Below are 15000 nucleotides of genomic sequence, written 5' to 3' on the forward strand. Positions count from 1 at the left end.
GACTATAAATCAGTTGACTAGCTAGCAGAAGTTGACTATAAATCAGTTGACTAGCTAGCAGAAGTTGACTATAAATCAGTTGACTAGCTAGCAGAAGTTGACTATAAATCAGTTGACTAGCTAGCAGAAGTTGACTATAAATCAGTTGACTAGCTAAGAGAAGTTGACTATAAATCAGTTGACTAGCTAGCAGAAGTTGACTATAAATCAGTTGACTAGCTAGCAGAAGTTGACTATAAATCAGTTGACTAGCTAAGAGAAGTTGACTATAAATCAGTTGACTAGCTAAGAGAAGTTGACTATAAATCAACTTCTGCTAGCGGAGCAAAAATAAACGGAACATTTGGCCATATCGTGTCCGGAACGTCACGATGTTGATTTCTTGTTTATAGAACTGTTGCGTGAAAGCGATACCGCTCTCGCAGTCATGCGCTTATACTGAATAACTGTAGCTGTGATTCGCTGTAACGAGCCGCAACGAATCACAGCCGTGCCGATCTTCAGTACAAGCGCACTCTTGCGCGTGTCGTATTGCTTAATTATAGTCGTTTATTTCTTTCTTTTTTAAGAGAAAATGCGTGATTGCATTGTTTTCGAAGGCGTCTTTGCTTTTTCGGCATTTCTTTACATGTAGCTAAGACCTTGATATACGGTACTGTGTAATATACAGAGACGACCGTGCTTACTAATTAATCCTGATGAATAATTTGTGTTCTGCAGGCAGCTCTCCTCAGAAGACCTCGCCCGGGTTCCTGCTAACTCCACGAGTAACATCCTAAACCGGCTCCTGATCAGCTACGACCCGAGAATCCGCCCGAACTTCAAGGGTGATCACGTCACGTCACAGCATGAGAATGTTCAGCGTTCTGATTTAGCGTCACGGTTTTATCTTTTTTTTTTTTATTTATGCGAAACCAAACCAAATCGAAATGAAAGTGGGCGGGGTTTCCACGTGGGTAACTGCGGTCCAGGAAACAGACCAGCTAGCTTGTTTTATCTTCCTGCTTTGACATATTGATTCATTTCCAATGACTATGCATTTATATTAACGCACTTGTCCTAACACGTTATCGTTTCTATAGTAACAGCTCGGTCACGGGGACTTCTACGGCAGACGCCGCACTAATTAATAAACAGGCTTTTTTTTTTTCGTGGGTATGGTGACGTTTCCTGTAAGGAGAAATGTGTTTAATTAACAGTTTTGGAAGGAGTCTCCAGTTTCAGCGCTTTGTAACAGTCAGAGGCAAAGCTGTAACTTCTCCGTCATCTTCAGGACAGGTGACGTTACGCTTTTGAGAAGTATTTTTGTTTGTTTTTATTATTTCCAGAGGTAAAAATAGAGGCTGATGAGGCAGCAGGTAGTGACAGGAAATGTTAATATAAACGGACTATAAGTGACATTGTTTAACAGATATAAAGGTTATCTTATAGAAAGCTGAACTGTTTCATACTCGTATACATTCCCCTTTATTTTAGAAAACATAAACGCCTGATTCATGACCTGAAGTCGAACAGGAGCAGCTCGTTAAATCCCAGTTAGCCGTGTCGCGTGCAGCTTTCCTTGGCAGCGTTCCTCTGGAGCGCTAATGAGCGCTGCAGTAAAACCCGAGCTCTCGCTCCGCCTCCGTGCTCCTTCATGTTTAATGTGGATGTGTGTTGGAGGGGTCTGGATGTGGTCACCGTGTTTAGGGCTTGGCGTTATTACTCATCCATCTGCTCCGTATAAGAGCGAGATTAAAGCTCCTGGAGTGTTTTTTTTTTTTACGCTATAATACCAGACTTCCTGCCTTTTATGATGTAAACCACATATAGAGTCCGATCCAAACATGATGTAAATGTGGTGTGATTTTAGGGTTTGAAGCCGCATGTCTGAGTATCGTGTGAAAAGCGATACATTAACACAGGCGCATGACTTATTTAGGGTTTTTCTTTCCTCTTCTTTTCAACAGGAACACCTGTGGAGGATCGTGTCAACATCTTCATCAACAGCTTTGGGTCCATTCAGGAAACCACCATGGTACATCATCATCATCATCATCATCATCAATAGAACGTTTTATCACTTAATACCAAGAAAAACAAAACGTGTCCAGCGTTTCCTCACCTCAAGTAAATATTAATAGTACGCTACATCTCGCTGACCTTCCCAGTGAGGAGAATATCCCCGTAGTGCAGCACAGAGGAACTTGCCTTTTATGTCCAGGCTAATTTTATTAATATTAATCTCTGATGCTGTTAATAAATAATAAATTACTTGAATTATTTATTTGTTTATATTTGAAGGAACTGAAAAGACCATCAGAGCTGTGGTTTCGGTTCACGCCGCTGCCCCGTGTGCGTGTGTGTGGAGTGTGCACGTTCTCCCCGTGCTGCGGGGGTTTCCTCCGGGTACTCCGGTTTCCTCCCCCAGTCCAAACACACGCATGGTAGGCTGATTGGCGTGTCTAAAGTGTCCGTAGTGTATGAATGGGTGTGTGAGTGTGTGTGTGATTGTGCCCTGTGATGTTCTGGCACCCTGTCCAGGGTGTACCCCGCCTTGTGCCCCATGCTCCCTGGGATAGACTCCAGGTTCCCCGTGACCCTGAAGGATAAGCGGTAGAAGATGGATGGATGGATGAAACTGAAAAGTATTGTGGGTCAGGACAGGATGATAAAAGTGGGCATGCACGGGTGTGGTCAGAGTGTCTGTGTTATGGGTGTGAGTCATCAGAGTACCAGTGAGAGCAGAAGGGTGTGGTGGGCGTGGCGAGTGTCTGCAGGTCAGATAGGTGTGGTCAGTGTTTTTTTTTCCAAATGAGTGGTCAGAGGACCTGTGAGAAAAGATGGGCATGGTCAGAGGACCTGTGAGAAAAGATGGGCATGGTCAGAGGACCTGTGAGATTAGCTGGGTGGTCATAGGACCTGTGAAATCAGATGGGCGTGGTCAGAGGACCTGTGAGATTAGCTGGGTGGTCATAGGACCTGTGAAATCAGATGGGCGTGGTCAGAGGTCCTGTGCGAGAAGATGGGTGCGGCTAAGGACCTGTGAGATCAGATGGGCGTGGTCAGAGGTCCTGTGCGAGAAGATGGGTGCGGCTAAGGACCTGTGAGATCAGATGGGCGTGGCCAGAAGATCTGTGAGAAAACATGGGCATGGCTAAGGACCTGTGAGAGAAGATGGGCGTGGTCAGAGGACCTGTAAGATCAAATGGGCGTGGTCAGAGGACCTGTGAGATCAGATGGGCGTGGTCAGAGGGCCTGTGAGATCAGATGGGCGTGGTCAGAGGACATGTGAGATCAGATGGGTGTGGTCAGAGGACCTGTGAGATCAGATGGGCGTGGTCAGAGGACCTGTGAGATCAGATGGGCATGGTCAGAGGACCTGTGAGATCAGATGGGCGTGGTCAGCGGACCTGTGAGATCAAATGGGCGTGGTCAGAGGACCTGTGAGATCAAATGGGCGTGGTCAGAGGACCTGTGAGATCAAATGGGCGTGGTCAGAGGACATGTGAGATCAGATGGGTGTGGTCAGAGGACCTGTGAGATCAGATGGGCGTGGCCAGAGGACCTGTGAGATCAGATGGGCGTGGTCAGAGGACCTGTGAGATCAGATGGGCGTGGTCAGAGGACCTGTGAGATCAGATGGGCGTGGTCAGAGGACCTGTGAGATCAGATGGGCGTGGTCAGAGGGCCTGTGAGATCAGATGGGCGTGGTCAGAGGATCTGTGAGATCAGATGGGCGTGGTCAGAGGGCCTGACCAGAATTTCATTTGTTTTAATAATAATTTATCTTTTAATGTTGAGATTTTAGGCTTGAAATTGAAAAACCTAAATGCTAAAGTAACTATTATTATTATTATTATTATTATTATTATTATTTATTAAATAATTTAAACAAATAAATAAATAAACACAGATAAAATGTTACTTATCTAAAAGTCAAAGTGAATAAATAATTTAGAGACATTTATTGTATTGTTATACTTTACATTTGCGGAAACTACACACACACACACGCACACACACACGCTGAAACACTACACACATACACACACACACGCATGCTGAAACACTCTATACACACACACACACACTTTTTTTTATTACACCTCAGAATAACTGGAAGATCATCTAATTAAATAAAGTTTTTTTTTCACGTGTGATTTAAAGAGGAAATCCGGGCCGCGTGCGTGAGGGTTCATGTTATAATTTAGGATTGAGATATTGGAGTCCCCGCTTTGCTTGGTGTGTTTCTCCAGGATTATCGCGTGAACATTTTCCTGCGTCAGCGCTGGAACGATCCGCGTCTCCGGCTTCCTCAGGACTTTAAATCAGAGTCTCTGACCGTCGACCCGAAGATGTTTAAGTGTCTGTGGAAACCCGATCTGTTCTTCGCCAACGAGAAGAGCGCCAACTTCCACGACGTCACGCAGGAGAACATCCTGCTCTTCATCTTCCGGAACGGGGACGTCCTCATCAGCATGAGGTGAAGACACACAACAACACAATTACGACAGGAAGTGTGTGTGTGTGTGTGTGTAAAGTGTTTCAGCATGTGTGTGTGTGTGTGTGTGTGTAGAGTGTTTCAGTGTGTGTGTGTGTGTGTGTGTGTGTGAGTGTAGAGTGTTTCAGTGTGTGTGTGTGTGTGTGTCTGTGAGTGTAGAGTGTTTCAGTGTGTGTGTGTGTGTGTGTGTGTGTGTGTGTGTAGAGTGTTTCAGTGTGTGTGTGTGTGTGTAGATTTTTTTTTATTCATTCTAGTTGTTTCTCTGTGTGGTCTTCTTCTTGCTTGTTGTTGCCACTGATCCAGTACAGTCAGTGTGTGTGTGTGTGTGTGTGTGTGTGTGTGTGTGTGTGTGTGTGCGTGTGTGTTACAGGTTATCAGTGACTCTCTCGTGTCCTCTCGACCTGACGCTTTTCCCCATGGACACTCAGAGATGCAAGATGCAACTAGAGAGCTGTATGTAAACTACATTACTGTCAACACCCTGAAGCTGATTGTTTTCCTTTAACATCACATCCCGAGCGTTTTACTCCTCTTACACCTCAGCAGTTGCTATAGAAACGATCAGAATCAGAACGAGCGCGTTAATATAAACCTGCGCTACTGTCTGAGCCGCTGTTCTAGAGAACTAATCAACACTAGATGCAGTGAGTGTTTCTGATGGTTTGGACATGCAGCATGTGTTTGTGTGTGTGTGTGTGTGTGTGTGTGTGTGTGTGTGTGTGTGTGTAGTTGGCTACACCACAGATGACCTGCAGTTTATGTGGCAGTCTGGAGATCCAGTACAGATGGAGGAAATCGCTCTGCCTCAGTTCGATATCAGACAGGAGGACATCGAGTACGGAAACTGCACCAAATTTTACGCAGGAACCGGTGAGGAACCCAAACGCTGAAGGAAGTGGAACGTCCGATGCATTCTTCATGGGAATTATTCTCTGAGTAAATGGTCAGGTGCTAAGGCTTTGCTCTGATGCTTGTGCAGGTTACTACACGTGTGTGGAGGTGATCTTCACCCTCAGGAGGCAGGTGGGCTTCTACATGATGGGCGTGTACGCTCCTACGCTGCTCATCGTCGTGCTCTCCTGGCTCTCCTTCTGGATCAATCCGGATGCCAGCGCTGCCCGGGTTCCTCTGGGTAATGAGATTTACAGCGCACATATACCATAGTACCAGTGTAAGGTTAGCGTGAACTCTTAACTCTAAGTAGGAAGTATTTTTCATTGATGTCATCACTACAGCCAAACTACAGCTGGTCATGTGACCCAATCACTATTAACCTTTCTTCTTCTTCCTCTTCTTCTTCTTCTTCTACAGCTAGGATTTAACCATGTTACTGTTTATCTCGTTACAGAGATTACTATATATTTTATCTAGCTACGTAACATCCTAAATATTAATATTAAACGAGTTTAATCAGTCCGTCACAGTCATTTAAACCAGGATTTTATGCTCATATTAGTGACGTCACATGCTTACATTTCTGATCACTAACTACCAGCTCCTTTCTTTCTTTCTTTCTTTCCGTTTTGGTTACTTTTTTTTCTTTTTCTTTCTTTCTTTCTTTCTTTATTTTTTCTTCCCTTTTTAGTCACTTTGCTTTGTCTTTATTTCCATTTTGGTAACTTTTCTTTTTCTTTCTTTCTTTCTTTCTCTCTCTCTGTCTTTCCTTTTTGGTTATTTTTCTTTTTCTTTCTTTCTTTCTTTCCTTTTTGGTTACTTTTCTTTTTCCTTCCTTCTTTCTTTCTTTCTTTCTTTCTTTCTTTCTTTCTTTCCTTTTTGGTTCTTTTCCTTTCTTTCTTTCCTCTTTGGTTACTTTTCTTTTTCCTTCTTTCTTTCTTTCTTTCTTTCTTTCTTTCTTTCTTTCTTTCTTTCTTTCTTTCTTTCAGTCTTCTGTAGCACATTTGATACTCTGTCCTTGTCTCTGTTTGTGTCTGTAAACACACTAGCACAATTTTGTGTCCTCCATTTTGAAACCTCATGTCCTCATGTTGTCTTCCTCCTCCCCTTCATATTGTATGTTGGACCATGCAGGATCACTCTTCATGCCATCCCATAATGCTACTCTGTACGATCCAAATGCCATCCCATAATGCCCCTGTGTACGGTGAGTCCATATCCTCTCAGGTTTGTCCTCTGTGTGTGGTAATAGGAGTTAGTCATTAACAGAAATGAATCAGTTGTGTGTGTTTACAGATAATCTTCTTGTTGGTAAAAACAAAACATAAAAACAGAAGCTAAGAAATCATCCAGTAAGTTTAGTCCTCTGTGTGTTATGTATTAAGGAAAAAATACACACACTAAACATTCAATTATTGATTTGTTTTTGTGGAAGTTTTTTTTTAGCTAGCTACATTTATTAGAAAAGAGTCATTTAGTTCTGCCCAGGCAGAGGATTCTTCTGCCCAGCCAGGGGCTCCACACTGTTAATCTCCTGCTGATTGAGCAGTAGCTGGTTCTGTAAAGTAGTTCTTGGACCCCGTAGATCGCTGCTTGTCTGGTTTGTGGGGTCGTGACCTCTCAACCCCGTGTAGATCTCTGACCATGAATGACCTCTCGACCTCGTGTAGATCTCTTACCCCGTGTAAATCTCAAATCCCATGTAGATCTCTGACATCGGCTGACCTCTCAACCTTGTGTAGATCTCTTACCTCGGCTGACCTCTCGACCCCGTGTAGATCTCTTACCTCGGCTGACCTCTCAGCCCCTTGTAGATCTCTTACCTCGGCTGACCTCTCAACTCCTTGGAGATCTCTGACCTCGGCTGACCTCTCAACCTCTTGGAGATCTATGACCTCGGCTGACCTCTCGACCCCGTGTAGATCTCTGACCTCGTGTAGCTCTCTGACCCAGTGTGGATCTCTGACTCTGGCTGATCTCTCGACCCCGAGTAGATCTCTGACCGTGAATGACCTCTCGACCTCGTGTAGATCTCTTACCCCGTGTAAATCTCGAATCCCATGTAGATCTCTGACATCGGCTGACCTCTCGACCTTGTGTAGATCTCTTACCTCGGCTGACCTCTCAACCCCTTGGAGATCTCTGACCCCGAGTAAATCTCGAATCCCATGTAGATCTCTGACATCGGCTGACCTCTCGACCTTGTGTAGCTCTCAGACCTCGTGTAGCTCTCTGACCCCGTGTAGATCTCTGACCCCGAGTAAATCTCGAATCCCATGTAGATCTCTGACATCGGCTGACCTCTCGACCTTGTGTAGATCTCTTACCTCGGCTGACCTCTCGACCCCTTGTAGATCTCTGACATCGGCTGACCTCTCAACCCCGTGTAGCTCTTTACCTCGTGTAGCTCTCTGACCCCGTGTGGATCTCTGACTCCGGCTGATCGCTCAACCCTGTGTAGATCTCTGACCCGAGTGACCTCTCGACCCCGTGTAGATCTCTGACCCTGTGCAGATCTCTGACCCTGGCTGACATCTCGACCCCATGCAGATCTATGACCCTGAGTGACCTCTTGACCCCATGTAGATATCTGACCCCGAGTGACCTCTCAACCCCATGTAGATCTCTGACCCTGAGTGACCTCTTGACCCCGTGTAGATCTCTGACCCCGGCTGACCTCTCGACCCCGTGTAGATCTCTGACCTCGGTTCACCTCTCGACCGCGAGTAGATCTCTGACCCCGGTTGACCTCTCGACCCAGTGTAGCTCTCTGACCCCATGTAGATCTCTGACCTCGCCTGACCTCTCGACCCCATGTAGATCTCTGACCCCGGCTGACCTCTCGACCCAGTGTAGATATCTGACTCTGACTGACCTCTCAACCCAGTGCAGATCTCTGACTCCGGCTGACCTCTCGACCCCGTGTAGATCCTTGACCCCTGGTGACCTCTCGACCCCGTGTAGATCTCTGATCCCAGTTATCCTTTCGACCCAGTGTAGATCTCTGACTCCGGCTGACTTCTCGACCCCGTGTAGATCTCTGACCCCAGTTGACCTCTTGACCCCGTTAGCTCTCTGACCCCGTGTAGATCTCTTACCCCGTGCAGATCTCTGACCCCGGCTTACCTCTCGACCCCGTGTAGATCTCTGACCCTGGTTGACCTCTTGACCCAGTGTAGATCTCTTACCACGGTTGACCTCTCGACCCCGTGTAGCTCTCTGACCCCGTGTAGCTCTCTTACCCCGTGTAGCTCTCTTACCCCGGCTGACGTCTCAACCCAGTGTAGATCTTTCACCCCGGCTGACCTCTCGACCCCGTGTAGATCTCTGACCCCATGCAGATCTCTGATCCCAGCCGACCTCTTGACCCTGTGTAGATCTCTGACCCCATGCATATCTCTGACCCCAGCCTACCTCGCAACCCTGTGTAGATCACTAACCCCGTGTAGATCTCTGACCCCGAGTGACCTCTCGACCCTGTGTAGATCACTGACCCCAGCTGACCTCTCGACCCCGTGTTCCCTCTGTAGGGATCCTGTCGGTTCTCTCGCTGTCCTCAGAGTGCACTTCTCTGGCCTCGGAGCTGCCCAAGGTATCGTACGTGAAGGCGATTGATATCTGGCTGATCGCATGTTTGCTGTTTGGCTTCGCGTCACTGGTGGAGTACGCCGTGGTGCAGGTGATGCTCAACAGCCCCAAACGCCTCGAGGCCGAGAAGGCGAAGATTGCGAGCCGAGAGAAAGCGGAGAATAGAGTGGCAACTAAATTGAACAGTCTGAACGGAGCCGGAGGAACACCGTTACACATCAGCACTCTACAGGTCACCACACACACACACACACACACACACACACACACACACACACACATTCTTTATGATTTTCATTGTTTATTTTCTTATTCTTTTATGCATACATAATCACATCTCTCTCTCTCTCTCTCTCGCTCTCTCTCTCTCTCTCAGGTGACAGAGACGCGCTGTAAGAAGGTTTGCACGTCGAAGTCAGATCTGCGTTCGAGTGACTTCAGCATCGTCGGTTCTCTGCCGCGGGACTTCGAGCTCTCGAACTTTGACTGCTACGGGAAGCCGATCAGCGTGGGAAACACGGCGGGAAAAACGCAGGCAAAGAACAACAAGAAACCTCCTCCGGCCAAACCGGTCATCCCCTCCGCCGCCAAACGCATCGACCTGTACGCACGCGCCCTCTTCCCCTTCACCTTCCTCTTCTTCAACATCATCTACTGGTCTGTTTACCTGTGACCCTCCACCATCACTCCATCACTGCATTACTCTGTCACTTCATCACTACATCACTCCATCACTTCATCCCTCCATCACTCCATCTCTCCATCACTTCATCCCCCATCACTCCATCCCCATCACTCCATCCCCATCACTCCATCAGTCTATCACTCCATCACTCCATCCCCATCACTCCGTCAGTCTATCACTCCATCACTCCATCAGTCTATCACTCCATCACTCCATCCCCATCACTCCATCAGTCTATCACTCCATCACTCCATCCCCATCACTCCATCAGTCTATCACTCCATCACTCCATCCCCATCACTGCATCAGTCTATCACTCCATCACTCCATCCCCATCACTCCATCAGTCTATCACTCCATCACTCCATCCCCATCACTCCATCAGTCTATCACTCCATCACTCCATCAGTCTATCACTCCATCACTCCATCCCCATCACTCCATCCCCATCACTCCATCAGTCTATCACTCCATCACTCCATCCCCATCACTCCATCAGTCTATCACTCCATCACTCCATCCCCATCACTCCATCAGTCTATCACTCCATCGCTCCATCCCCATCACTCCATCAGTCTATCACTCCATCACTCCATCCCCATCACTCCATCAGTCTATCACTCCATCGCTCCATCCCCATCACTCCATCAGTCTATCACTCCATCGCTCCATCCCCATCACTCCATCAGTCTATCACTCCATCTGCCACCCGTCTCCATCCGTCTGTCTCGATCCTCAGGCATCAAACAGAACAGTTCCACACACACACACACTCACACACACACACACACACACACACACTCTCGTGTACAGAGATGATATGAAACAAGAGCGCTTAGGGAAGATTACACTAATATTATAATCACTATTTTAGAGTTGTTTTAATGTAAATACACAAAGATGATTTTATTTCTCATAGACTAAATTTTATTTATTTATTTATGTATTTATTTTCTTTATTATGATTCATTTATGCTAATCTATTTAACGTCTACACAGTTATTATGGAAAAGCAATTATTATCGTGCATGTGTTAAATGTATGATATAAATATTAATATAATGATATCTTTCTGCTTCTGATGATTATTTTTGGATCTCCGCATCAGATGATGATGACGATGATGATGATTATAATGATGATGATGATGATGATGATGATGATGATGATGAGCTTGTTGGTCTTGTACAGAAGAACACTGCCATACTGAACTGTATCGTTTGATGATCTTTCCGGCATATTCATGTTCCTCCTGTGATTGTGAAAATTTACCCATCAATAAAACTAACAGGACCAACGGCTGTAACAGCCACACCACTGCCTCGACTCGTTCTTTTACCTGGAACCAAAACCACTACTATACGAAGCTATACTTCTCCGTCCGTGCAGGATTTCAGAGAGCTATTATGTGGCTTTTTCTGCACAAAACTGCTCGAATTGGCGAAATCGCATTTGCATGAAATAGTTCTCCACGCGGTACTCATTCGACGCACGTGAATCGAAGAGCGCTTTAACAGAATGCACGTGGTGATGATGTCACGTGACGCGTCTCAGCCCAAATCTCCGGGAATTGTGAAAAATTGCAGCTTCTCTGAATATTGTACATTTTCCTTGATTTTGTGTTCTTTATATATAGTTATATATAAAGTATAACTTTATATATTATATTAAATATAACTTTATATATACTTTACTAAGTATTATTTTTAAGTATTGACATTTTGGGTTTTTTTTTAAAGATATCCAATCAACTTCACACACACACACACACTTTAGTAAAATGTTCTTTATTGTTTGATTTTTTAAAATGATAAATACAGTGTGATGCGTCTCATGCGTTTTACATAAGAATGCAATGTCTGGCTTAGAAAAATTCAGGATTAAAACGTAAAGAAGGAACGTCTGGGAGAGTTAGCTTGAAGTTTTCTGCTTGTTTTCGTCACTAGTTTCACGTTTTCTCCAACAGGGTTGTTCATCCTTTATTTTGGGATTTGAAAACAAACAAACCCTGCGCAAAACACACAGCAGAGGAACATGGGGATTTAAATATGCACACTAATGAAGAGGGAAACAGAGAACAGGTGTGTGTGATCAACAGCAGAGCACGGGCAGGTGACCTGGTCATGTGATCTGGTTGTAGTCTGATGGGGCTGATGGGAAATGAAGTCCAGGGCGGCCATATTGTGGCTGAAAATGACGTAGAGACGGTATGACAACAAACAAACAATTTGTAAAAGATATGAATCATTTGTTTGTTTATGTTTATTTACATTTTAATAAGCATATTAATAAATGTTTTCAAAATCACAGGCCATCGCTGTCGAAAAACATGATACATATTTGCTCCTCCCTCCAGCCTTGGATAGTATTTCAGTCTTCAGAATTTATTTATTTATTTATTTGTTTATTTATTTATTTATTTATTTATCAGTGAGAATACAATAAGACAATAGTACAACAGAAATTGTACTAAATAATAATAACAAAAATGATCAGGAAACTCACAATCCAGATAGAGGGGAAATTTTTATTGTGTGTGTGTGTGTGTGTGTGTGTGTGTGTGTGTGTGTGTGTGTGTGTAAAGTCTTGACCTCTGATTGTGTGCATGAGACAGGCATGTGAAATCTGTCACAAACATAGTGAGGCATGTTGAATGGGGTCCAGGCCACACACACACACACACACACACACACACACACACACACACACACACACACCCTCATCAGTGATGATGGATAGAGCTCAGATGGATGTTCGTATGTGTGTGTGTGTGTGTGTGTGTGTGTGTGTGTGTGTGTGTGTGTGTGTGTGTGTGATGGAGTCCTACAGTGTAACTGTACACTTTTTTCTCTCTTGTTATATTAGAAACGAGCCCCTGGTTGCTATAGAAACAGACCACGAGAAGGCCATTGCGTGGTTGTGCTGAGAAGTTTGAAAATTTCTTATTTCACAGTAATGGAGGAGGAAGAATAAGAGGAGGAAGAGGAAGAAGCAGAAGAGGAATAGGAGGAAGAGGAGGAGGAAGCAGGAGGAGGAGGAAGAAGCAGGAATAAGAAGCAGGAGGAGGAAGCAGGAGGAGGAGGAGGAAGCAGGAATAAGAAGCAGGAGGAGGAAGCAGGAAGAGGAGGAGGAAGCAGGAATAAGAAGCAGGAGGAGGAAGCAGGAGGAGGAGGAGGAAGCAGGAGGAGGAAGCAGAAGGAGGAGGAGGAAGCAGGAGGAGGAAGCAGCCGGAGGGGTAAAAAAGAAGGAGGAGGAGGAAGCAGAAGCAGGAGGAGGAAGAAGGAGGAGGAAGAAGGAGGAGGAAGAAGAGGAGAAGGAAGAGGAGGAGAAGGAAGAGGAAGGATAAGAGGAGGAGAGGAAGAAGCAGAAGAGGAGGAGGAGGAGGAGAAGGAAGAGGAAGAATAAGAGGAGGAGAGGAAGAAGCAGAAGAGGAGGAGGAGGAAGAGGAGGAGGAAGTAAGAGGAAGAGGAGGAAGAAGCAGGAATAAGAAGCAGGAGGAGGAGGAGGAAGCAGGAGGAAGAAGCAGAAGGAGGAGGAAGCAGCAGGAGGAGGAAGAAGGAGGAGGAGGAGGAAGAGGAAGAGGTGGAGGGACGGATTTTGTCTGAATCACAGCACAGATAGGTTTATTATTTCTGGCAGATTTATGATACAGCACGAGCTCAACTCTTAATCAGCACTGCATCGTGACTAATAAAACCATTCTAAATAGAACTGAGTCAGGAATTAAATCTGCTCACAATGTTTGAGCGATGATAGCAGGAGACATGTCGCCCTGATGATAAACACCTCGACACGAGTGGAGATTTTTTCAAATAAAACAATTTAAAAAACAGTGTAAAGCTTTAAAAAGAGTAAAAACAACAATCTGATGATCTGATCACTGAAATCTGATTAGAGGAAATTAATCAAGTAGATAAAATTTCAACAAAGAGAGTTAGTAAACACTATATAGCACAGTTTTAAAAAATTAATATTTACAATAGCAGTTTATTGTCAAATAATCTTAATACCAAACATTAAATTAATCGAAAAGAACCTTTTAAAGTCCAAATCCAGGATTATAAACCTGTAAGTTATTAATGCACATGCTCATTAATTTCATTGATTCTATAGTTTTCCTCTTTCAAGGCCAAAATGATCTGATGATCAGCTCTATACAAAATGCACTATATTACAGTAAGTCAGTAAATAAACACGTAAACAAACAAACAAACGAATGAATAATGATGTGTTTTAGCTACAGTACGAACATAAAATTAATTCAAATTGAGGCCCAAAGTTCAGGAATTACCTCCCAGTCCAAAAGAAAAAAAATAGTATGCTTTGAAAAAACAAACAAACAAAAACAATGAAAAAGAATAAAAAGAAGCAGAGAATCACACTTGTTGTTGTTGTTGTTGTTGTTGTTGTTGTGTGCAGCTTTGTAAGAGAAATGCGAAGTTCATCTTTATGATCTTTATTTTAACTAAATTGAGCACATTTCTCAAAACATTTCTTCATTTCAAATGAATTTCATTACATGTTTAGTAAAGATTTACAGCATCTTGTTTTGGAGAATCGTTTTGTACGACATCGTTCAGTAAACGAGGCGTGGTGGAACCGCGTCCAGTTTAATGCTACAACAAAAAGCTAACTATGCTAACTGTAAGATAACGAAAAAAAATAATCATCTAAATGATTGCGTAACAAAGTAAAACACAAACGTAGCTACAAGTCTGATGTGTGTAGCGATTAGCTAGCTATGCTAGCTACAATTGTGCCACATTGACGTAATGATGTACGTTACTGCAGCTTGTATTTGTCTGTGTAAATATCTCGAAATTCTACATTTTATTGTTGTCAATATTTGTTTCATTTTTATTTTTTTTATTTATTTTTTTATACATGGAGTGATGATTAGAGCTAATTTGCTGTATTGGGAAGTGGGTGAGGTGAAGGAAGTCCGATTTAGAGAATAAAAACAGGAAGTAAGCAGGAAGTAAACAGGAAGTGTGGTTGAATATTAAGCAGCTGTAATATTTTCAAGGATTTATAGCTTCTTCTGAAAGACAGCCAGGTTTCTGTGGTGAGCAGCGTGTGTGTGTGAGACGTGTCACATCCTCGGTGTGTGTTCTGTTAGCTTCCAACACGTCCTCACACACACACACACACACACACACTGTTCTGAACAGCTGTGTGTAACCTATCTCACACGCATGGCTGTGTAATGCAGTCTGACTGCGCAGTGGGAAATCTGGACTCGACCAGCATTTCACACACAGCGAGAACGTCCAGAACTCTCCACTCCATCAAATTATATTCCTCAAGCAAGATTCCCTCATTGTACACTAACATGAAGTCCAAAACTACG

The 15000-nt window shown here is 44.3% G+C and overlaps 1 protein-coding gene across 2 annotated transcripts in view; it reads left to right on the forward strand.

The window, feature by feature from the left end:
* Window positions 1–10955, forward strand: part of glrbb (glycine receptor, beta b) — a 20969-nt gene extending 10014 nt beyond the window's left edge. The window contains exons 3-10 of one of the 2 annotated variants that reach the window (XM_017473517.3): window positions 721–827; window positions 1950–2017; window positions 4239–4465; window positions 4854–4936; window positions 5213–5353; window positions 5463–5615; window positions 8908–9197; window positions 9342–10955. In XM_017473517.3, coding sequence (XP_017329006.1) covers window positions 721–827; window positions 1950–2017; window positions 4239–4465; window positions 4854–4936; window positions 5213–5353; window positions 5463–5615; window positions 8908–9197; window positions 9342–9638 — 1366 coding nt within the window. In that variant the 3' untranslated portion in view covers window positions 9639–10955. Of the gene's footprint in view, window positions 1–720; window positions 828–1949; window positions 2018–4238; window positions 4466–4853; window positions 4937–5212; window positions 5354–5462; window positions 5616–6511; window positions 6585–8907; window positions 9198–9341 lie in introns of those variants that run through there. The other variant, XM_053682398.1, reaches the window with a different exon arrangement.
* Window positions 10956–15000: the final 4045 nt, after the last annotated feature.

The sequence above is a fragment of the Ictalurus punctatus genome, chromosome 8 (assembly GCF_001660625.3).
Source record: "Ictalurus punctatus breed USDA103 chromosome 8, Coco_2.0, whole genome shotgun sequence".
Taxonomy (NCBI): domain Eukaryota; kingdom Metazoa; phylum Chordata; class Actinopteri; order Siluriformes; family Ictaluridae; genus Ictalurus; species Ictalurus punctatus.